The sequence below is a fragment of the Tachysurus vachellii genome, chromosome 9, assembly GCF_030014155.1.
Source record: "Tachysurus vachellii isolate PV-2020 chromosome 9, HZAU_Pvac_v1, whole genome shotgun sequence".
NCBI lineage: Eukaryota > Metazoa > Chordata > Actinopteri > Siluriformes > Bagridae > Tachysurus > Tachysurus vachellii.
In genome coordinates, this window is record NC_083468.1 from 18854164 (window position 1) to 18879292 (window position 25129).

The 25129-nt window shown below is 38.1% G+C and overlaps 2 protein-coding genes across 6 annotated transcripts in view; both read right to left on the reverse strand.

The window, feature by feature from the left end:
* fgd4a (FYVE, RhoGEF and PH domain containing 4a) overlaps positions 1 to 9481 on the reverse strand; it is a 62789-nt gene extending 53308 nt beyond the window's left edge. For 2 of the 3 annotated variants that reach the window (XM_060878108.1, XM_060878104.1), the window contains exon 1: positions 9209 to 9481. In XM_060878108.1, the coding sequence (XP_060734091.1) occupies positions 9209 to 9314 (106 nt within the window). In that variant the 5' untranslated portion in view covers positions 9315 to 9481. Of the gene's footprint in view, positions 1 to 1385; positions 1972 to 9208 lie in introns of those variants that run through there. The other variant, XM_060878106.1, reaches the window with a different exon arrangement.
* Positions 9482 to 12100: 2619 nt separating this feature from the next.
* bicd1a (bicaudal D homolog 1a) overlaps positions 12101 to 25129 on the reverse strand; it is a 34294-nt gene continuing 21265 nt past the window's right edge. Inside the window, exons 3-9 of one of the 3 annotated variants that reach the window (XM_060878111.1) lie at positions 24935 to 25087; positions 23490 to 23948; positions 20233 to 21345; positions 18872 to 19023; positions 18571 to 18781; positions 14307 to 14392; positions 12101 to 13766 (exon numbers count right to left, since the gene is read on the reverse strand). In XM_060878111.1, the coding sequence (XP_060734094.1) occupies positions 13655 to 13766; positions 14307 to 14392; positions 18571 to 18781; positions 18872 to 19023; positions 20233 to 21345; positions 23490 to 23948; positions 24935 to 25087 (2286 nt within the window). In that variant the 3' untranslated portion in view covers positions 12101 to 13654. The remainder of the gene's footprint in view (positions 13767 to 14306; positions 14393 to 18570; positions 18782 to 18871; positions 19024 to 20232; positions 21346 to 23489; positions 23949 to 24934; positions 25088 to 25129) is intronic. The other 2 variants (XM_060878112.1, XM_060878113.1) reach the window with 2 other exon arrangements.

Genomic DNA, 25129 nt, shown 5'->3' on the forward strand with positions numbered 1-25129 from the left:
ACACACACTCTCACTCACTTTCACTCACTCTCACACACTCTCACACACAGTGTTCACGCTCATTCTCTCACTGTACATTATTACCATTACAAAACAGGTCTCTATTTAAATATGGCCCCAGGCTTCATCTAAATCCCTTATGACTGACAACTGAGCCAACACATGACATTCCCCATCAAAAGCTAGGCTTACAAACTAAGCAAGAAATTTCAATTAAAAAGTTACAGTTTTTAATTCCTCTCATATTACATCCAAAAATTGAAGAAAAAAAAAAGAATGAATGAATTTACATTTAATGTTATGGAACATCCTTATATTCTAAACATTTCACACATTCATTCTGTAATCTCTGTCTGTCTGTCTGTCTGTCTGAAGAAGGCAAGAAGACAAAACAAATGTATTACTGACAAAGTCCTGCACCTGGAAAATTAAAATTACAGCCTTACCTCTGACTGTTTACCACAAGAAGAAAATGTCACCACATCAACAATTACACACTTTTTCATGTAGAGCAATTAATATACTATAAGTTTCAGGGTTTGTTGTTACTCTAGAAACGATAATGTATACTATATGGCCAGAAGTTTGTGAACAGCTGACCATCACACCTCTGTGTGTTTGATAACCTCCACTCTTCTGAGAAGAATTTTAATTAGATTTGCTACTGGATCGTGACTGTGGAGATTTGGCTAATGCAGACAGTAAGAGTATTAATGAGATTAGGCACTGATGCTGGGTGAGGAATCAAGGGGTTCAGTCAGCATTCAAGTTTATCCCAAAGGTGTTCACTGGGGTTGATTTCAGTTCTTCCACACTTAGCCTTAACACAGAGTGACTTTATGGAGCTCACATTATGCTCACTTTACAGGTGGTACAGGTTTGTGCCACTGAAGAGACTTTGTAATGTAATGTTCCTACAGCTTACAGACACATTCTTGACAACTGTATGCTTACAAATGTGTGGTAATAGTTTGGGAAAAGCCCCCCCAGTGGATATGAAGGTCAAGTTTCCGCCTACCTTTGGTCCTATGAGCATATTAGAACATATGATTTAGTATAACACTTAAGGTGGGAACTAGTGTTTAAGCCATCCTGATGTAGAAACTCAATCAACACTTTCTAACCATTCAGAACTGAACATCCACGAATGTTCTGGTGTATAGAGCTGTTAATACTAGAACTGATGGCTCAATGAGGCTCAAATATTCATTTACACCTAGAGAAATGTACATTTAATTAAGCAAGGTGAGGAAAAACATCACACATGAATTTAGCGGGTTTGTAAATGGAAACTTAGCAGGTTTTTCAATCTGAAGTGTATTTCATCATCAAATTATGACCCAAGTCATCACATTTTAACAGCAGTGACAAAAACAGCTCTTTACCTTTTGTTCGACAAAACCAATACTTCTGCCGACGTCTCATTTTTCTCAATCCACTGCCCATTATGTGTTAATTTCTAGCAGAACTTCTAGGTTGCTATAAGTATGGAAAAAGTGGTAAGACTGTTTGGCTGCCTGTTTTTTTGTGTCAATATTCCAACATGAGAGTGGAGATCGAAGTTCTGCTCCTCATGAAGGTCATAGTAAAAGCCACTATCATAGTCATGGTGTCTGCCATCATCACCTACCAGAGGCAGTCCTGTACAGAAGAGACGTCCTGAGACTAGAACCCAGACAATCCATCACTGGCCTTCAGCAGAATTGTTGAACTGTTCAACAGAATCAGAGCAACTGTTGTAGATGACAGAGAAAGCACAAAACCAGGAGACAAAGAAAAGGACAACATTGGAAGAGAAAGTAGCTGAAAGGGCAGTTCTGAAGCTTGTCTTCCTGTCAATGAATAGGGACCAAAAATATCCAGCATGGCTCCACTTCCTTAGAGCTTTCCGTCTCTCGTTCATTTAACTTTAAAAATAATCCTGAGTATTCCACAGGTTCACACAGTATTAAAGAAATGACATCAAGTTCAAGCAATCCTGTCAAACACTTTTGTTGACATTTTCTAAATCCCAGGTAGTGATGCTGGATTTCTTCTGCTCCCGAACGGCTTCTTCACTAGTTCATCGAAACTGCTCACTTTGTTTGTTTCCTGGAAGCAGGGACAATAGACGGGGAAAGTCTACAATGATGCTGTCCTGCGTACAAGTATCCTGGCTGTACTGTGGCATGTGCATTAGTAGTGACACGGTTTGCCATGGTGTTCATGCTACTTACATAACCCACAGAGAGAAAAAATGCAAAGAAAAGCCAGGAAACACCAGCTGAATTAAAGTGATAGGAAAAACACAGAGAAAGGTCTCTCCAGAAGAAGAACTGGTGAGCAACCAGGCTATACTGAAAATAAGCTTTCTCTGGTGTTACCATGTGACTCTGTTTACATGTGTAATACATTAAAAAAAATTTACACACAGATTGATTTTATATATCTTTTCATATTATATTATTTTTATTAACAAAATTTATTTCATGGTTTGTCTGGGTGTTACTGACTCCGATGGGGCATTTGGGGCAGGAAGGGTAAAGGGTCAGGACTTTTTAAAGATTAAAATCAGGAAAACAAATGAACTAGTGGGTGGGAACTGGGAATGAGAGAACACCCAGAGGGAATGGAGAGTATTTTAAGTGCAGTATAATATTCACATGGTGAAATGATGACATCATCTTAATTCTTAAGATTTGAAAACTTTTCTAAACTTGTTTATTCTCATGTATGTATATCAACCAGAAGCAATAGTTATAGCGCTTTTTTCATTTTTAGGACAAAATAAAGATATGGTCAAAATGGAGGAGCATGATGGGCAGTGTGACGGTTGGAGTTTTATTACAAACTATTGATTAGGTTCATGTTAGATTCACTGGGACATGAAGCTCTGGAAATGTGATAAAGTCAAAAAATATCTCCACCATATAAGGAAATAACACTTTAGCAAGGTTTTAGACATTGTAAGCTCTTTATTATATACAACTAATGTACTCTTTGCAGAAAAATGAAGGCCCAATCTGTAAATAAATCCATTTCCAGATGTATCCAGTGAAATTTATTTATGGTTTTCGAGGTCAAAGACCTTGTTACAGGCAGAAAGTCTAATTTCAGAATATGACTGAAGCAATCGCAATTTTCAGTGACCCTAACAATGCAACAGACTGCCACACCAACAGAAATAATAAATCATTATTTATTTTTAACTGGATGGCAACTTACACTTTCTCCCCTGTCAAGATGCTTGACTTTTTTTTTTTTTTATATGTATTCAGATTACATATCATTGAGTATAACCTTTATTAGCCTCCTCTCCTTCCTTTTGGTCACACATCTGTTCATACAGTATTTCTTCCACCGGTTATCTTTCAACCCCTCCTGCATTATTTTGTGTATATCTTTACTCTCCCCCTTCACTCCTTTTTTCTCATTATGTCATCTCCAGCCCCCCAACCAGGTCTCACTTGATATCTAAATGTTTTCCACTAAGTAGTTTCCCCAGAGGAATATATTCAGCAGTGGAAGCCATAAGAATTGCCTTCTGCTCAGAAAGGATGTGCATCATTGTTGAGAGACCTTGCCATGGGCTTTTCCCAAGGAAAGAATATACAGTGCCACAGAGGCACCAGTGTAACAGCAACAAACATCTTATAGACACATTCATTGGTCCACCTTTTTGTTGAGCCATCATCATTTGAAAATCTAAAGTAAATTATATAATCATTTTGTTCTGCTTATAAAGAGCATAGTGGCATTGTATGTACTCCCTGTGCTGCAGGGTTTCCATCGGGTACTCCAGTTACCTCCCCAGTCCCCCAAAAGGCTGATTGTATGTAGTGTGTGTGTGTGTGTGTGTGTGTGTGCGCGCGATTGTGCCTTGAAACGAGTTGGTACCCTGTCCAGGGTGTCCCTTGCCTTGTACCAGGATAGGCTCCATCCTCCCCTGGGATAGGCCCCAGGTTCCCTGCTACTTTGTGAGGGGTAATAGTATCAAATATAGATAGATATAAATGGTAAGAATTAAAATGGTGGTTAGCACGTTCGCCTCACACCTCCAGGGTCGAGGTTCATTTCCCGCCTCCGCCTTGTGTGTGTGGAGTTTGCATGTTCTCCCCGTGCCTTGGGGGTTTCCTCCGGGTACTCCGGTTTCCTCCCCCGGTCCAAAGACATGCATGGTAGGTTGATTGGCATCTCTGGAAAATTGTCCCTAGTGTGTGATTGCGTGAGTGAATGAGAGTGTGTGTGTGTGCCCTGCGATGGGTTGACACTCCGTCCAGGGTGTATCCTGCCTTGATGCCCGATGACGCCTGAGATAGGCACAAGCTCCCCGTGACCCGAGGTAGTTCGGATAAGCGGTAGAAGATGAATGAATGAATGAATGAATAAAACGATGTAGAATCAAAATGAAAGCAAAAGGTCTAAAAGCAAACCTATAAGGTTGCAAGCCAAAAAATATCCTACTTAATACAAAGCTATGTTATCAGTATATCACATGCAGGTACAGTAATAAACAAAGCAAATTAAACACTACAGGTTGGTAGGATGTGTAACTGCCATTGTTATAGATTTACACTGTTGGTGATAAAGTTAAATCTACCGTAACATACTGTAAGGTTAGTAATGGATATTAAATGTGTGGTAGCATGTAAATATCAAACAGCTTGATCAAACTGTTACGTTTACTGTGGGAGGAAATCACACACAGTTACCAAAACAGATCTTTTGACAGGCTGAAAGTGTTTTACTTATTTAGCCAATATGATCTTTGCGGCTAGCCGAGACGTGAATGGAAAATAAAGAAAACCTGTTACACATTGTTTTGGTAAAATAATATATATGATTTGATGAAGTCAAATGTGTCAAAGTATACAATAGGATATAAATCAGAAAGTCATATTTTTTTTCAAAATCAGATTTGGCTGTTTGCCAGGATTCAGCCATAGTGACATGAAACAGGCTGACAAATTCATGCAAGTATCTACAACAACATGACACAATTAATAATCTTATAAATTTGCATTCATTCTGGTTTTCTTCTGTCTGGTTGCCTAATGCAGTCTTCCGCAGTTAAGTGAAATGGGACATAAAAAATTCAGATAACAGGCAGAGAATGAGCATGACAGCTGCCGAGCGGAGGAAGTGAACATATGTTTGGTTGGAACACAAAGCATGGCCTGTCTTCCTGCAGAACAATTTCCCAGTGAAACAGAAAAGCAAAATAATGAGAAGATTCTAGCGCCATCTTCTGGATTTATGAGTCATTAAAAGAGCTGAAATCTTCAGAAATAAGAGAGAGAAAAAATAAATAAAAAGAAACACATAGAAGCTTTGGTGTGCTGAAAATGAAAACATCCTGAATGTTTATGGATTTGGATGAAGGTTTTCCTGCAATAAGGGCCTTGCGTCATCTCCGATTACATATTTACCACAAGCCAGGGCATGTGGCCTCGAGCCAGTACTATGACCCTCACACATATCTGAGAGAAAAAAACTTTTGCTTAGTAGCATACTAGCATATTTAACTGCTCTTGACAATACAGTCATTCAGAGTTAGATTTGCACCAATGTCTATGACGGATAATGAAAAAGAGATTGTGTTCAAAACATTGCTGTGGTTAGTCTGGTTTAGTATATTGTTTTCATTTTTCCCCCCCACTGCAATCATAACTATTACATATCACCACTGTCATGTTCACCCCTGCTCCCTTACCTTAGGTATTTTGACCATCACAAGGATTATGATCTTACAATTCTTACAGTAAAGTCCACTTTAAAGACTAGAGTCCATTACAAACAGCAAGCTTGTCCCCAGAGGACAAGTGTCAGCACCACAGTCAGTACAGCCGAGGGAATAACAATAACAAGTCCTGATTCATGCTAGCCAACAATTCCAGGAAGCCTTGCTGCTTCTTGAGCTGAGCAGCACAATTGAATACATTGTCTGAGGCTTAAAAGAAGATTCCAGTTCAACACTGCATGACATTTCCTAAACGGCTGCTTTTTTTTTGAGAAAGTCTTGACCACACAGAAAACATTCAGTTACATGTGTCACAAGTCTATTAGGATATCATTGCTATATTTCCTTTTTAATAAAGAAATTTAAATAACAATGCTCTAAATTTCATCATCAGCTTAATAAATATGTGTGCATGCTAAAGATTCCCGTCATTCAGAAATGTGTATGGTGTGAAGAAAGAAGTGAATACACTTCTTGAACCTTCAAGAATAGGAAAGTGTTCTATTTACAGACAAGAGACTGTTTTATGAGCTAATATTTATCCTGAACACTACATGGTGTCAGAAGCACAAAAGCAAATACAAAGCTCTCACTAAAAGCAGAAAGCACACACACATATAGTAAGTACTAATTCCTCATCTTATTCTTTATTATGAAACAGAACAGTGAATTACACAACTCACTCCCATTAATATTCATCCGCCGAACTTCACTAAACGTTTTATCCAGGTCAGGGATTTTGGGAAACACGGGCATAAGGTGGGACAATGCATTAGTCTGGATACCAAAATATTGGAGGTTAAATTTTTCCACCCACATAGATCCAATTAGGAGGTGCAAATACAACAACATGCATGTTTTGAGATGGTCAGAGGAACCCTGAGAACCTGGAGGAAACCAACATGGCTTCCGGTAGCTGCACGCATCAGATTCAAAACACTGATGCTGGCCTACAAAGCCAAAAATGGACCAGCTCCCTCTTACCTCAAAGCCCTCATCACTCCTCGCACTGCACCCCGCACCCTCCGATCTACCAGCACTGCTCGACTGGTTCCACCATCTCTCAGGGTAAGAGGCAAGTATACTACAAGACTCTTCTCTGTACTGGCACCAAGGTGGTGGAATGAACTTCCCCTAGAGGTCCGGAAGACCTACTTATTCAGGAAACACTTCAACTAGCCCTTCTTTCCTTATCTTTCGCATTTAATAATAATAAAAAAAAACACACCTTTGACACTTTTTCATTGTAACTTTGAACAAATGCTTTAAACTCATGGTATCTTAAGTATGTAACTTAGTGAGCCAGCATTAATGTATTCAATGTTAGAGATTTAAGCACTTATGTACGTCGCTCTGGATAAGGGCATCTGCCAAATGATGTCAATGTAAATGTAAACATGGACACAGAAAGGATGTGAAAAATTCCATGCAGATTGTAACCAAAGTTGGACTTCTGACGCCTTATGATGATTATTTTCTGCAGCACAGTCTTAGCCTCTTGCATGAATGCTTATCAAAATGCACATAAACTCATATAAATTATTGTTTAACTCTGTGCTTCAAGATTCAGCTTAAAAACCTTTCTACTTGATTCCTACTTGAATTAAGTAGAAATGACTAAATCAACATTCAAACACTCATTTTCACCAACCCGCAATAATATACAGGAAAGTGGTAGCTCAGTGGTTAAGGTGTGGGGCTACTGAAAGGAAGGCTGTAAGTTTGAATCCCAGTGCCACCAAGATGCCATTGCTGGGGCTCTGAGCAAGACCCTTAACCCTCAATAGCTCATCTGTATAAATCAGATAAATGTAAGTCGCTCTGGATAAGTCATCTGCCAAATGCCGTAAATGTGAATATACAGTAATTGAACACAGTGCGATTTTTGTAAACCAACCCACTGTTGGAAAGTCGATACTCACCCTAAGGTGCAAACAGGAACACAAGCGATTACACAATATTACCATTACATGAAGTCCATATGCATAACATCAGCAGTCAAGAAATAAGCCTAAATGCCTGATATAATAATATATCAACATGCCTAATACTCATTGAGTCAGCTAAAGTTCATCTTGTATTGCCTCTGATAAATACAATACTGACAAGCACAAGTCTTCCGTCAATAACTGAATACATTTGCAATATGTTGGGGAAACTTTCAGATCAGTCTGTCACTTCAAGTAGTAGACGAAGGAGAGGAATAACGCAAACAAGTGTGCACAATGTGGTTTGTTATCATACCATGTGATGTTAGCCATTGCAAATCTGATAGTCTAGGTTGCCAAACATGTATAAGTCTACGTACACAGAAGTAGGTTGTTATCGTCATTGTAGCTCTCTAACAGTTATTCTATGATTTGTTTGCGTCTAATGACTTTTGAGTGTTGAATTAAAAAACAAATGACTAGTAACGTGACAGAAATGCATGTGAGTAAGCTAACAAATTTATATGACATATAAAACCTTTATAAATAGATTTTTGTGGTTAGTCATGTCCTTGGAAATTGAGTTATCATTGATCAATCTCAAGTACATGTACTGTACTACATATACTGATTCATGACCTAGCTTGGGAGCTGACGGAGACACATCCAATTGACCGATTAATTGACTGATATATAATGATTTGTTATTAAACCTACTCTAACTATTTAAACATTTGGCACATTATATATATGTGTGCAATAATATTTTGCCTATTTATTACAGCTAGGGAAATTTATTTGAAACTTTTTTACTTACAAAGCCCATTTTAATTAAAATTCTGATAAATTAATCATCTTAACGGTTTCTGAGTTAGATATTGATTTAATTTTATTTCCTGTTTATAATAAATGAGTAAAGGTTTTTCTGTGTACTTTCAGGGTCTTCATAGATTTCAGGTGATCCAACTGAAAGTAGAGGGTTTGATGAATCAACAAATTTGCATTATGTTGCTTAAAATAATACATAACGATCCGCAAAGTCACATCAAGGATTCTCCTGTGTGTCTTCAATAACAAAATGCAAAGCGTAGCAGTGCCACTGCAACATGATATATTTGCAGGAACAGGAGTGCAGGAGTGTGCAGAAGAGTAGCTAAAGAGTAACCCATGACCAGTATGGACTTGTCTGCAAACCTCAAAGAACACAACAAGCAATTCCACTGTATGCCGCTGAAGAAAAAAAAAAGAAATCCCAAAGGATATTCCATGCTTTTGCAAAATCAGACATGATCACAGGTTCATACATGATCACAGACATGATCACAAGTGTTGCGCGAGGTCAAAGCACAAATGTATCACAAGTGTTGCGCGAGGTCAAAGCACAAATGTATCACAGGTGTGCCCAGGTGTTGCGCGAGGTCAAAGCACAAATGAAGGTGTTTCTATGGTTACATTTTAAACTCTCAGAAGGTGATCACTGCCTCTAATCCTCTAATCCAGTTCAGCAGGGTGTTAAATAATCCTAGTGTTTATAGTGCTTCACCTGGACTTCATAACTCACCTGTTTCTTCTTCAGGTTGGTCACCTGATCCTCCGCTCCTTGGTTTCCTCCTGAAGGCGGTTCTCTTGAAGTCTCCCATGGCTTCTTCCTTAGACAGCTCCAACATTGGTGAGCTTTTTCCTCGCTAGTAGAAAGTGAGATCCCTTCTCGAAAGTAACACACATAAGATTACTTCCAATGTCTTCCTCGTAACTCACTTTTTTCCCCCCACCCTGTTGTGACTGCACCGTTGCCTCGAATCGAGTCCAAACTAAACAACGCAGTTTAGCGCTTTCTAAGAGTTCATCCAGTTACCTCTTGCGTGCACCTTAACCGCTACAGAGACCCGCCCACCTCACTGTTCAGAACGCAGCTATTGGACGCTGACGGTGTCACTCGAAAGGATTGGCCAATAGAATACGACGGCAAAGCACAACCACAGCAAAAGGCATCTTATCTGATGGAAATACTTGGTACAGTTTTCTCCGAATGTTTGCCTTCTAAAGGGGCAAGAAAACCAGAACGCGTAGTAATGAGTTTTCTAATCTTACACGTAGGATTGTGGAGATATGATTAAAGCTGCTTGATTGTTTAGGAATCTTAATTGACACTGAACATAAGTGATTTAATAAAATAGTATTTAGTTGAATCAGTAAACAGCTGAGATATGGCACTTATTGCAACACGTGAACAGTGTAATATAAATTTATCTACAACAATAAAAGTTTAAAGTTTAAATAATAGTGTATTTGTACAGATTTTACAGTCACCACAGACTGTGGCCTGAAAGAGAGTATTGTCTAACCAATGGTTCATTATAGGAAGGAAAAAACCTCCACAGCAGCCCAGTTCAATGCTTATTACACAAATATACTTTACAGAGAAAACATAAATATTATGTCAACCCTTTGATGAGATTTACACTACTGTTCAAACCTCCATCTTTTTCAGGTAATAACATTTACATTTCCAGCATTTAGCAGACTCCCTTGTCCAAAGCATCTTATATTATCTATTTTTTTTAATAAAACTGAAGGTTAAGGGCCTTGCTCAGGGGCCAACAGTGGCAGCTTGGTAGACCTGGGATTGAACTCACAACCTTCCAACTAGTAGCCCAACACTTTAATCACTAGCCTACCACACGCCCCACAAGCTGACCTGGTTGACCGTCTGTCATCTTGAGCAACTCTCATGCTACATCATAAGACAGCTGTTTTAAAGAAAATAACAAGAAATAGACAATTAGGAAAAAAGGCTTAACCATTTATTGATCAATTTAAACGGGTAATAAGTAAGCGTAAAACGACCTTGCCAGTTGGTGAACCTGATGTCAATGAATTTTAGGCATCCACATTTAGAATCAGAATCAGACTCAGAAAGAGATTTATTGCCACGTATGTTTTCACATACGAGGAAATTGTTTTAGTGACAGAAGCTCCACAGTGTAACAGAATGACATATACAATATAGACAATTTGTATGTACTAATGTACAAGTGTGAAATTTCCAATTGAAATATAAATAATATGTGTTTTAAGTAAATAATGTGTAAGAATTGTGTTGAGTGTTCCGTGTATGTCAAGTGTTCATCAGATGGATTGCCTGAGGGAAGAAACTGTTCCTATGTCCGGTCGTTCTGGTACTCAGGGCTCTGTAGCGTCGACCAGATGGCAACAGTTCAAAGAGGGAGTGTTCTGGATGTGAGGGGTCCAGAGTGATTGTCTTTGCCCTTTTGCTCACTCTGGAGAAGTACAGATCTTGGAGAGTGGGGAGAGTTGTGCCAATGATTTGCTCAGACGTCCGGGCTACCCTCTGTAGTCTTCTGAGGTCAGATTTGGTAGCTGAGCTGAACCAAACAGTAATTGAAGTGCAGAGGATGTATTCAATGATGGCAGTGTAGAACTGTTTCAAGGAGCTTGACAGAGGAGTCATTAGAGGTGCAGTCATTTGTGTACAGGAAGAAGAGCAGTGGGGAGAGGACACAACCCTGAGGAGCGCCAGTGCTGATGGTGCGGGTGCTGGATTTGAGTTTTCCCAGTCGCACTAGCTGCTGGCTTTCTGACAGACAGGCAGCAGCTAGTGCGACTGGGAAAACTCAAATTCACCCAGCTCTCTGTGCCATCCACTGACAGACAGAGGAGGGCACAGAGAGCTGGGTTAATTTGGGCTGGAGGAGTGATGGGATGATTGTGTTAAAAGCAGAGCTGAAGTCCACAAACAGGATCCTCACATAAGTCCCTGGTCTGTCCATATGCTGCAGAACATAATGCAGTCCCATATTGACTGCATTATTCACAGACCTGTTTGCTCTGTAGGCAAACTGCAGATGGTATATATAAAATATACTGTATATAATATAGTATTTAATAGTATATATAGCCGATACACAACCAGTGAGTAATCAAAGCATATTACTGATTAATTGTAATACTGTTTTTTGAGTTGAATATTTACTACTTGCAACTTATTGAGTGGTTTTTTGGGTTTCTTTCCACCTCCCAAAAGCAAACCATTATGTGGATTGGCTAAACTTAATTGTCCCCCATGTGTGCATAACGTCCTGCAATAAACTGGTGATTTCATGATGTATTCCTACCATGGGGAATCATGGGACTGACTCAGGATACCTCACAACACTGACCTGGTTAAAGGAGTTACTGAAAATAAAGTAATTTTAAATAAAGCAATTTCATATAAATTATCTATTTTACAGTATTCCAGAGGTGACATATTGCTTTACTTGTTCTAACAATCTACTTTAAAAAACATAACACCTCATTTTTTATTAGCCTTTGACAACATGCAGAACTGAATTGAGTTCAGATTGTATTTAATGAACAGATAATCATGACATTATCAACAAGTGAATACATATACACAAAAAACACTGTATCATTATGTCCTGTTGTCACAATTATGCTTTCACCAGTAACAAGGAGGGTGATTGTCCAGTTCAGTGTATGTCAATTCATTTCCTTTTTAGACCATTGTGCATATCAAGCAACCACAATATTTCAAACCGAACACAATCAACACATACAGAACAATCAAAAGCCCTTCCATGTAAACTAAGAGAAATGGTACCAGAAGTACCAGGAAGACTGAAACAGGCATCTCAATAAGTCCATTCATCAGATCCTCTTTTGTGAGTGTCATTAGAGGAACTTTGTTCCACTTTCTTAAAAAGATACTTACATATTGATGGAGTGCAGATTCCATTCAATAGTTTAATAACTTCTTTACAGTTTTTATTAGAATATGAATTCAGAAAAGTGTCTGAAATTGTTCTGCTGGTATGTCTGACAGTATAATAAGACCAAATATTTATTGAAATTATTAATTCATTTGTGCTTAAAAATGACTTAAATCACAGGTGGGAGAAAGAGAGAGAAGAGTGAAAGAGGAGACATATTACACCCATACTTAACCTTTTTAGTGAAAATATGATGCAAAAGATTCAGTTGCTGTATACAGGTTTGAGGTTTCACAATGTTAAAAGTTTCAGCACAGCAGGATCAGACCAAACTCTGGCCAGTATTCGCTATCTGCTCTTTAACTTTAGAGTATCACTCACATTCCTACAGTCATCCCTACCTTGCCTACATTTACTGTAAAAAAGTCAAATCAAGTATAAAATATAATCTTTATGATAATGCATTACAAAAAAATAAATAAATAAAGTACACCTTATGATTAGCATCATAAATAAACAATATTATTACTGTAATTGAAACATAGTGAAAGGTTTCACACGGGCCAAAACAAAATGTCTCTAAACCACATGTTAGAAAATTACATTTAAGGACAACATTTACTTTGGTTCAATCTGTTCTGGCCTATTCAACACCTCAAGCAAATCTTATTGTTAAATAACACTTTCTTGGTTTGACTAAAGAAAAAAACAATAACTATTTGATGGACATTTTCTTATCCACTCTTTTATCCCACAACAATTAATCTCAAATTTTAGAAATGGAAAATATTGTTAAACATCACTTCATTTTACCAAACCTCTTAGAAGCTTTTAATCATAATTTTAATTTTTAAGTTTTGGATACAACCCAATATTTTGATTACTCAGCTGTTGAAATTCTAAAAATCCACAGCAAAGCTGCACCTTTCAGTTTCAAGCAAAAATGAATTCCAGTCACGCAAGATTGCGAATAAATAGAAAGAGAACTTATTAAACATAAATAAATAGATAAATACATGACTAAATATCCATTCCATCCAAGGCATTAGTGTTCAGTCTCTCTCTTTCCATTGAAAGATGTGTTAATTCGTATCCAATGAGAGTAAAGTGGTGCACCATAGTCTTGGCTCACCAATGCAGGTTAAAACAAAGTGTGAGACTATTTGAGATCACACAGAAAGAGGAGCACCTAACAAGATGGTAAAAAAGCATGTCCCCTGGTTAGTTCTTCTGGAAATCGGAAACTGTGGGATGGAAGGGGCCAGTGGGAGGGGCTAAGGTCCAGGTATATTGGATCGATGGGCCAGGCATTTAAAAGGGTCACAGGGAAGTCCAGAGGTGGCGTCTTGTAGCTTGTTTTCTTGAAGTGTTATCACAATATTAGTACTACAACCATGATGGGAAAAAAGAAAGAAAAAAACATTAAGATTTTTTATTATAGAATTTTATACATCTTTGTAATATAACAAAAGATATTAAATATCTAAGACATATAAAAGACATACAGTGCACACAGGTTTATAATTACACTGACAAACTTGTATACAACAAATGACACCAAGACAAAGGCAAGCAGCTTTGAGAATTAAACGAAGATTGCTTTTTAATGTGCATGATGATAAAACGCTATCAGTCTATGCAAGTTGTATATTAACTAAGGAATCTATAGTGTTTAATGGGAAGTCATCATGTTATAGTGGTTTGTAATCAACCTGACCCCATGCCAGAACAAATATAAAATCAAGGGTTATGAAGTGAGACATGATGCACAGTAGGAAATGTGTATAGTAGAAGTATGCGTATTAATGGCATTGTCGATTATTGTGCTATAAATATTCTTGAGCTCATGTAGTACAAAGCATCTACAGCGTCTGCTCTGCTCAGTAACTAAACAGAGGGGCGACGTTCCTCTGTAGAGCTGGTTACCTGCGAGCTGTGTATACTCTCGCACTCCTCACTTGTCGGGAGTGTGGCGGTACTGATGCAGCAGGCTGCTGACAATCTACAAGAGACTGATAAATTAGACAGATATACAGGAATGACAGTCAGGGTTAGTGACACACACATGCACACTAGGACACAATAAAGCACAACAGAAATGACTTACATGAGTGATAAACTGATAGTGACAGTGAGGTTAGTGGAGCTAAAACATACACATAATGAATGGGTGGACTTTAATAAAGATTACAGATTTTTATTTACGAGTAATTGACAAAAAGTCACAATGTCCTATAAGTGGTCAAACATTTATGGATGAAGGAAAAAGCAGAAGGGGTTTGCAGAATTTAAGATGTGGTGATGATTGTTAAGATGCTTTTAATAAATCAAGCATTTTGGTGGTAGTACAGAAACCCAGGGGTAAAAAGAATATACATAAAACAAGGAAACATGATGAGACTGTGCCAAAGATACTATTACAGGTCCTAGTGTCAGGATTAGCTGATTAATGTACTCAAAATGTACAATGTACAGATACAGTTAGAGAGACAGTTAGAGAGACAGTTAGACAGACAGACAGACAGACAGACAGACAGACAGATAGATAGATAGATAGATAGATAGATATTATCATAACTTCTACTACTACTAATAAAGACAACAAGAACAACAACAGGAATAATAATAATAATAATAATAATAATAATAATAGAAACTGAATAACAAATAATAATTTATAAAATATATAATGGTGTATATTAAACAAATATATAATCAATGTTTGTTATGGGGTCCTTTGTATTTTTATTTCCTCATTTAGAGGAAAATTTTTTGTTATATTTTTTGACTTTTTCAAATACTGCAATTCATTCATCTTCTACCGCTTATCCGAACTACCTCGGGTCACGGGGAGCCTGTGCCTATCTCAGGCGTCATTGGGCATCAAGGCAGGATACACCCTGGACGGAGTGCCAACCCATCGCAGGGTACACACACACTCTCATTCACTCACGCAATCAGACACTAGGGACAATTTTCCAGAGATGCCAATCAACCTACCATGCATGTCTTTGGACCGGGGGAGGAAACCGGAGTACCCGGAGGAAACCCCCGAGGCACGGGGAGAACATGCAAACTCCACACACACAAGGTGAAGGCGGGAATCGAACCCCGACCCTGGAGGTGTGAGGCAAACGTGCTAACCACTAAGCCACCATGCCCCCCTCAAATACTGCAATAATATTTAAAAATTACATTCCAACTATTTCTTCTTTAAAACATAACAGTATTAATGTACAGCAAAGACTTTATTAAACGTTTTTAAACATTAAACTGTTAAATTGTAGCAGCACTTATTATATAATTATATCACAATCTTGTAGCACTAATTCTCTTTAGGAGGCAAGATCAAGCTATATCAGTGTTGTTTTTAATTGTATAAAAGAATTTAGCCACTATTCCTAGTGCAGGTTTGAACAAGTTTGTCTTAAAGCAGTTTTTTTCACAGAATAACTCATATGTTTTCAGTAGACTTGAGACACACTTTGTTGTTTTTAAGGTAGTAATCTTCTTTATGTGTGCTGGTAAATAGATCATAAAATTGGCACACAGAAAAACAGCAGACTGGTTTCCACCTTAAATACACAACCCAGTGATTCATACACCTTAAGGCAAAACGGGCTATACTGAGGTACACTGACATAACCAGAGCTATAGACAATCTGCAAACTTGGACAAAGTAACCTGAGGTAAACCAAAGGAAGAAACACACCCTGTCTTTTCATATGTATTACATCAAGCCTGCAATTCAACATGGACCCATACTGTATATGGACCCATAAGTGCCCACAAACATCATCAAGTTAAAACATCCCACATAAATCACTCTAATAGATCATTTGTCTGAGTTCAGGGTCCATCTATATTAATGCTGATTAAATGTAGGACACTCCCGAGAAACATCACTGGCCAGAACTCACGTTAAATGAGTTTTGGCCCATAGCCCATGTGCTTTGTTATAAATGATGTATCCTAAACAACAGACTATACTTCACGGTCTGCTGTGACACAGCTAATGGACAGTATAAAGCAGACGTAAAGGCATATCCTGATGCACACACTGCAATCCCATATGCTGTTTCTTTAAATACCACATATGATCTCCCCTTCGGCCGCAACCTTGGCGCAGACATGTTGCTAACATGCTCATGTCGGGTTCTTCTCTAAGACATCAGAAGGATTTGGCCATTTTTATCCACACAGGCTGCTCAGGTGTTTCTTCAGTCTCTTGTTTTTTCGAGACTGGACTACTGCAACTTTTTTTTTTACTTACTCAAGCTTGTTTACTGCCTGCCTAAGTTCACACCACCGCACTTCTGCACTCCCTCCACTGGCTTCTGGAACATTCAAAACACTGATGTTTGTCTAGCAGAGTTTTTAGGATGATGTTATCCTGAGTCTGTGATCTAGCAAATCAGTGTTGATGTATTCATTGTTAGAGACTTCAAAGCACATTTAAAGATGCCGTAAATGTAAAAGTAAATGTAAGATGAGTCTGACTGCATTGTTAATTATAGCCTGTGGTCTTGAGCTTATTTACATGCTGAATTTTATGCAAAATATATTGATTTACATGTAAGTCAATATAGCATTCAGACATTATGCTAAGTAGGTAATCAAAATCAAGCTTGATGGAAGAAGGACAGCTTGGAGCAGGAATACACGCTATCATTTAAGAATTTCGGTTTCTGCACTTACGATAAATGACCACTAGATGGAGCCTCTGCTAATGATTGTAGGTGATTCCATGCTCGTTAAAGATTTTTCATTCATGTTATGTTTATGAATGTCTATAAAGATAAGACATTTAAAACTTGGGTTAAATGTAAAACCTATAAATATTAATAAATCCTTTCTAGAGCAATATCCATATAATGTAAGAAAAATAGATCAGGATTTATAATATAATTAATATAATTAATACTTAGTTATTAATTATTTTAACGTTTTAGTGTCAAAAATGTATTTCATGGCAACCTTATTATGTTTAAAATAAGATTGTTAAATCTTATAAATAATATAATATAATAATAAAATAGTAATAATAAAATAATAATATAATAATATAATTTCTCTTCTAAATAATAATTATCCATTAAATAATTCCAGCTAAAATGCGTGAACATGTAGTATTTACCACACTTGCCACTCTTTAGCATAACTTTCTAGACTATTGAATAATAGAGCTTCGAAACTGTTGAGATCCCATCTACAAACTTTGTACTTTGTATGCTACTTCTTGTGCTGCTGCCACCTAGTGTGGAAGAAGAGGTAGTGCTCACAATGAATATAACAGAAATACATAAAATATATATAAAAGCAAAAATTGTCTTGACAATTTAAAATATTGAAGACAGAAATTATGAGAAGTCTCATGCATACAGATAAATAACATGAAGATTCTCTGAGCAGAAATCCAGTCATTTTTATTGCGGTACCTACTGTACACAGATATATCTAATCTTCGACCGCCAAAGCACCGGCTCTGAACCAGGAAAAGTGGTTCTTAAGTAGCACCAAAACGTTACTGGTCTAGACTTAAGAACTGCTTGTGTCAGGGGCTGTGGGCGGGGCTACTGTTAGCGCATTTGATAATGTACCTTAAGTATACTAATGTTTAATACTTTTTTACTTTAAGCACACATGAGTAGCTACATGCTAAGGCTAACTTTTTTCTGTGTTAATGAAAAATAACTTTATGTACTTTCTCGGTTACAACCTCCGTTTATACAGATTACATGGAGCTGCACGTACACGTTGGATTCGCTGCGTTTGGGTGTTAATGTAGGTTCACAAAGCCATGAGCATTAACAGTAAAGCAACATCCGCTATTGTTGATGTGTTTGTGTTTGCCGCTGCTGCGCTAAAGTTGCTGGGACACGTGACACGTATACAGTGACGTCAGACTCGGCTCTGTGATGGCTCTTTAGCCGGTGGAAAGACAAACCGGTTCTTAGAAGGTTTACCAGTGGAACCAACTTTGAACCAGCACCAGTGCTAGCTCTGAACCAGCACTCGGTTCTTTTTGGTGGAAAAGGGGCATATGTGAAGTCTGAGAACTGTGATTGACTTTTTAGATTAAGGTTAAGAGTGAAACGATACAGAAGAGATATTGTTTTCAGAAGATCAAGAATAACTGTATAACTGAATGTGACTTGTCCTGTGTAGTGAGCATAGTTTAGCAACTTACTTTTTGAGGACTGGTTCTGATTTTGGGTATCTTTACTCCACGGCCACGATGAGACTGCTCGTGATCACATTCCAGGTCTTCCAAGCGCTGTGTGAGAGCAAGCTTCTGCTGGATGGCCATGCGGAGCAGAGAGTTCAGAGTCTTTTTCTCATCCTCTGCTGCTGCCAGCTGCCTCTGCATCTCATCCAGCTGAGTAACATACTCATCACACCTGCAGAGAGATAAATAGGAAGAAAATGGTTATGAATAACAGTTCAAAATACACAGCACACCTATTACAGCGAATGGCTGATGAATGTACCTGGTAGCAAACATCGCCCTCAGAGAGGAAAAGGTGGCTGCATCCTCCTTCAGAGCCTTTAGCTCATTCCTCAGCTTCATCATTGTCTCTGTCACAATAGTCTTCTCATTTTCATACTTGCTCTTCAGGTTGGCCAAGGCTACTTCTGCAGTCTGGACAAAAAAAGTCACATAAAACTATGAAGACTTTTCTTTTGCTAAGACTTGAGATATACTGTACTGTAACCATAAAAGCTTCTAGAAAACATTCCACATTTTATATACAACAAGTTTAAATACAATAAAATAATTTCTACTGTCTGTTCAGCCTTGTTATTTTTGTTCTTGCCAGAAGAAGGCATGTAGAAATGTATGTAATGTATGTAAGTAGTACGAGTAGTGTAATTTCTCTGATGTTGCATAAAGTTGACATTCATTCATTCATTCATTCATCTTCTACCGCTTATCCGAACTTCTCGGGTCACGGGGAGCCTGTGCCTATCTCAGGCGTCATTGGGCATCAAGGCAGGATACACTCTGGACGGAGTGCCAACCCATTGCAGGGCACACACACACTCTCATTCACTCACGCAATCACACACTACGGACAATTTTCCAGAGATGCCAATCAACCTACCATGCATGTCTTTGGTTTGGACCGGGGGAGGAAACCAGAGTACCCGGAGGAAACCCCCGAGGCACGGGGAGAACGTGCAAATACCACACACAAGGCGGAGGCGGGAATCGAACCCCCAACCCTGGAGGTGTGAGGCGAACGGGCTAACCACTGAGCCACCGTGCCCCCATAAAGTTGACATTTAAAATAAAAATTTAAGGTTAGCTAATAACATCTATATGCTACTTGGCTACGTTTTGTATTAGACCTGTAAGTCTTGTGATAACTTCAGAACTTTCACAGTATGGCTAGCATTTGCATTACAAGCTAACATTTTTGTAACAATGCTAGCTACCTAGCTATAAGTGGGCAAGAGGTTTACACAAGCTAGCTGGTTGAAGCTATGTCGAAGAATGTTAAAAGGTTATACCACATATAAAATCATTTAATACAACAAATCCAACCCAAATTTTACTTAAAACTTTGAAGAATTCTAAAGAGAGAGTGATTTCTTTATGAATATAAAAGTTGTAAATAAAGCTATGGCAACTAAATACACATCTCATGCACTTTAAATTAAGATGGAATATTTGGAACCATTTCAGAGTAGCCTAATAAGTGAATTCTTGATAAACTGAATTATTATAATTGGTTTAACATACAGATTTTACATCATATTGACAACTTTGATACGATGAACACTGGGGCCTTCTTTCTACTGGCATAACCCCAAGTTACATTATATGAAATAAATGGACTCTTCATACCTGCTTATTGGCTTTAAGTACGAGCCGGAGTGTAGCTATCTGTTCTCGCTTTGTGCTCAAGAGGGACTTCAGCTTGAGGATTTCCTCCATACAGGCCTCCTTGTCCTTGTCGAAGATGGGTGCCAGCTCCCGAGCAGCAGCCCTCTGTCTGGACAGTTGCAGTGAACGGTCCACAGCTCTCTGCAAGTGCTTGATCTGGTCCCGAATAATGGCGTTCAGGTTGTAAATATTCAAAGGCTCTTTGCGAAGATCTCCGCTTGCCTCTGGTAAGGGTGAAACAGAGGTTGAGGCACTGTGGAGCGGGGAGCCAAATGGGCTTCTGTTTGGACTCACTGTCTCTGCTTTACCTCCTTCTCCTAATGCTTCCTTCAAGGGTGAGTCATGAGGACTCCGAGAAGGATCTGACGAGTTGGCAGCGGCAAGTCGACGGGCAAGGCGTGGTGATAGCAATACACGTGGGTCATCAGTGCCTTTAAGACTCCCGCTACGTGTAACACGACTTTGGCGGTAATAATCTAGCATCACACGATTGGGTGTTTCATTGTTGCACAAGCAGACATGATGGTAGAGCTGGGCAAGCTCTTCGCTGAAGGTAACTAACTCATCCTGAGCAGCGTTCAGCATGGCTTGACTTTCACTGGACATGGATGATGTGCATCGGAGCTCGGCCTCTAGGCTTGCGATTCGCTCACGGCTCTCACGATACTCCTTCTCCAGTGATGTCACATGCTCATAAAGTGCTTGCAGTTTCCCCTCACTTTGGCTACGCTCTTCTGATTGGTTCTCCACAGACTGATTGTACTTTTCCTTTAAGACTTTTAGCTCAGCTTTCAAGTCTATGACTTCTGTAACAGCCACCTTATACTTGCATTCCAGGATCTCGATGCCATTAATGTCGATGTCGTACTCACGACAGCCATTCACTGGAGTGTCCCCTTTCTCGGTCTCCTCAGCATCCAGCTCCTTATCACTGCACAGACGTTTCATAGCATTGACACGTGCTGTAAGGCAATTCACACGCTTGTGCTGCTCTGTTAGTGCCCCCTGCGTGTGCTGTAGCTGGGTCTGAGACTCCTGCAAGCTGGTGAGCAGGGTGCCCTTTTCTCGCTCCACCTAATAGATGGGAAGATACAATAGAAGAAATTAATAGAAGAACCACTGCATAGTTTAAATGCTTCAGTAATCTCAGATACACTGTATATATTGTTTCCTCAACTTGTTGAGCTATTTCACGTTCATTGTTTTAGCAACCAGAAACATATTACATTCTTTTCCTTCTAGTTTTATACTGCAGTTTAAATACGAGACAAAAAGGTACAGCTTGTCATGTTATGGATTAAACTGGAAGTCTCTCCCATGTCTCTACAAAGTGCTGTGCTTCCATAAATGCTAAATATTAAATGCTAAACCTACCTACTTCCAGCACACATCACTATATTAATGATTACAAGTTTTTATTTGGGACATAACACTTAGTTATTATTTATTTAGTTTAAGGTACAAATATACATTCCCCAGTTGACAGTTGTAAAAACTAATAAATGATCAAATTATTTGCATAATGGTGTAGATTAGATTTTAGTTTTACTTTTATTTAAAAATGTCAAGCTTATATTCAGTACTAATGTGACTGACACTTAATAATTTATTTAATAATAAATACTACATAAATTAAATTATTTAAATATTATTAATGTTTTTATTTAATGTAGTAATTCTGACTCTTAAAGTTGATTGTCTTGAATCTAGATATCATGACTCATGAGAGGATTTAATATGACTAAAGTGTAGTTATGTGGAAGTGTAGCTATGAATAGGTTGACTCATACGAATAATGTTAGTCACGATTCTCCAAATTCGGATTAGGAAATCCTGCTCCTTTAATTTAATTTATTTATTTATGGCATCTTTGGTACTAATATGTAGCTCTGTATACAGAAGATTCTGTTATCACTGGTACAGTTTCTATTCCTGTCACTGTCTGTTTCCAACTTAACATGCCAAGGTGCGCACACACACACACACACACACACACACACACACACACACACACACACACACAGTGTAGGATGACCTTTTGGCTGTACATATAAGCACTGACAGATGGAAATCTGTGGATCTGACAATACTACACTCTAATAATAAACATACCTGCTGTCATTTGTTGAAATACATTTGTTGAAATACACTTATTTTCTATTTTTTATACATACCAACAGTACATTAAAAATTCACACAAAATGCACAATGCAGATTTTGGGATTGTATCATAGAAATGAAAAAACGCACACGGATGGGAGTAAGGTTTCTTAATCTAAATCTGGAGAATCATCACAAATGCTACTTTTATACTGTATCTCCACTTCCCATAAATAATAAACTTACTAAATCCACTCATGAATCATGATATCTGGATTCAAGACAATCGACTTTCAAACCCCACTGCAGTGTTGTTATAAGTACATTGCCTAGAAATCGAAGCAAACCATGTCATCAGTCTTGGCGAAAGGCTTTCTTTATTTCTTTTCTTTTTTCTTTCCTAATAATGCATTTTCCATAGGTCATCCTGTCTAGAGTCATATTAGTAGTTTACTGAGTGACTGACAGGCCAGGTAATGCTTCAGATGATGCTGTGTGCTTATAGGAAAAGTTCCTGTTAGAAGCCGGCCTTCCTTTCAGAATAAAAAGCTCATTATTCGACTGTAGTTAATAACTACTTATTAATGTAAATAGTGTATAAAAAGCCAGTTCTTGCTCTAAATACGCTATTGATTTAACTTGGATTGAATATGGATGGTCGAGGTAACTAGGTTAAGGCTTTAAATGCAGTGTTATATATTTGAGCCTACGGCTGCATAAAAATGAAACCATAACCATTATAAATCCATTCTCCAAACCTTAGCCAAATGAACTGATGTATGTTTTAAATACAAAATAAACTCCACTTTATCCACAGAATAATACAGTGCACCATCAAACTACAACGGACAAAACTCTAGGCAATTTATGTTTCCACACAGGAAAAAAGGAGTAATTAATAAACGAAGGCAAGTATTATGATTGTGGTGATATTATAATTAATTGATGTGCTGTGTGAGACTAAAGAGTAACCTTAAAGAGTAGAAAATAACCTTTCTTGATAATCCTGATAATGTCCGTAATTTATTATATGACTACAGACAAGAGATATAAAAAGTAGTGTACACAGACATTTTAACAAAAAAAAGGAAAAGGAAAAACTTCTGCTTGTGACTAACCTGTAAGAGTTGCTGTTTCAGTTTTTGGATTTCAGACAGATTGAGTTCGCTGAACAGATCAGACACAGGGTTCAGTGTCGGACGGTGGTAGTCACCGTTCATCTTTGGCCCATGGCCGTTACATCCGTTACACCTGTTACTGTCCTCGTTATTAGGACTAGAGCCGGAGGCCAAGGTGCCGTTAGTGGTCGGCTCCTCTGCATACTTTAATCCCTCCACCACAGAGATGGGGATCTGTGTGCCTGTTCCATACACACTGTCAGTCAGGCTGAGATGGTGGGCTAGCTCCTTCCTCAGGCTGTTCTTCTGTTCTCTTTCACTCTTTAGAGCATCCAGTGCCTCTTCTAATTGTCCCTCAGAGATGTCCTTCAAACGCAACGCGTCATCTAATTGGCTGTTTAGTAGAACTGTTTCTTCCTCCAATACTTTGATTTCATGCTTTAATCCCTCATACTCCACCTGTGAATAGAAGGATTTGTTTTATGTAAGGAGTAAAAGATGATGGTGAAAGCTCTTATAGAAAAATAATCAATATTCAGGGTGGTGTATAGACAGACAGGCCATTACCACCATAAAGTTAATTCTTTTCCATCTCCAAAGTGTTTTATTCCTTTTCCACATCATACATACATGCTGTGGAATGTCCACAAAATAAGTTAGTTCCTGTTATCACTTATACATTAGCAGCTATAAAAATAAGGCATCTTATCATGTTTGCAGAGAAATTACAAAACCCTCCATGCTGAAGAATAACCTACTGTATGACTTAGCTCTAACTGTTACAAATCACATACTCTGGAGACTGCTTTTACAGTAGCAATACAAGATAAATCTTTGTACTGTAAAGCTCTCCATATTTTTTTTACAATTACTGAATCTAAAAAGCTCTCTAATTACAGTGTGAATAAAGGCCATTATGTCATGTATCCACCCTGTGTTGGTTGTTACTATAGATATTATACTACTGTAGATATATTACTATAAATATACTAATATAATGCTTTAGAATTAGTGCAATAATATAAAGTCTGACTCTATTATTTGCCACTGGCTCGTATTTCTTTATTTCTCTTAAAAAACATTAGGGTTAAATCGAGAACCTTGATGGGTTGTTGAATGTCTCCCTGAGGAAACCCACCAGGTTTCTATATAAAAAGCAACAACAGTGTATTTCTTTGCCAGATAAAAATAAAAATCCTTTAAACTTTAAAAGGTTTAAACAATAAAAACGTTATAGAAACCATTTATTTCTAGGGGTCCACGTGAATGTGGTATGCAGTGTGCAGTGTAGCTGTTCCTCATATAAGCAATTTATCTGAAATAGCTATTGGGTAACATTTACAAGTTTCTTTGTGTAAATGTTCATTCATTCAGCTAAAAGTTAAAGACAGTGGTCAAAAGGAAAAAGCAAGTGTGTAAGTGACTGTTTCTTTGTGTGTGTTCACCTGGTTCTGCTTAAGTGTGGACACCAGTTTCTGTAGGGTGATGTTCTCCTCCTCCAGCTCAGTGTAGTCCTGTAGCAATCGGGCTTCTCTGAACTTATACTCTTTAATCTCTTCTTTCATTCTGCTCTTCTGCAGCTCCAGCACCTCGTTACTCTGTGGAGAATAGTGATATGGCAAGAGAGGAAACAGCATCTT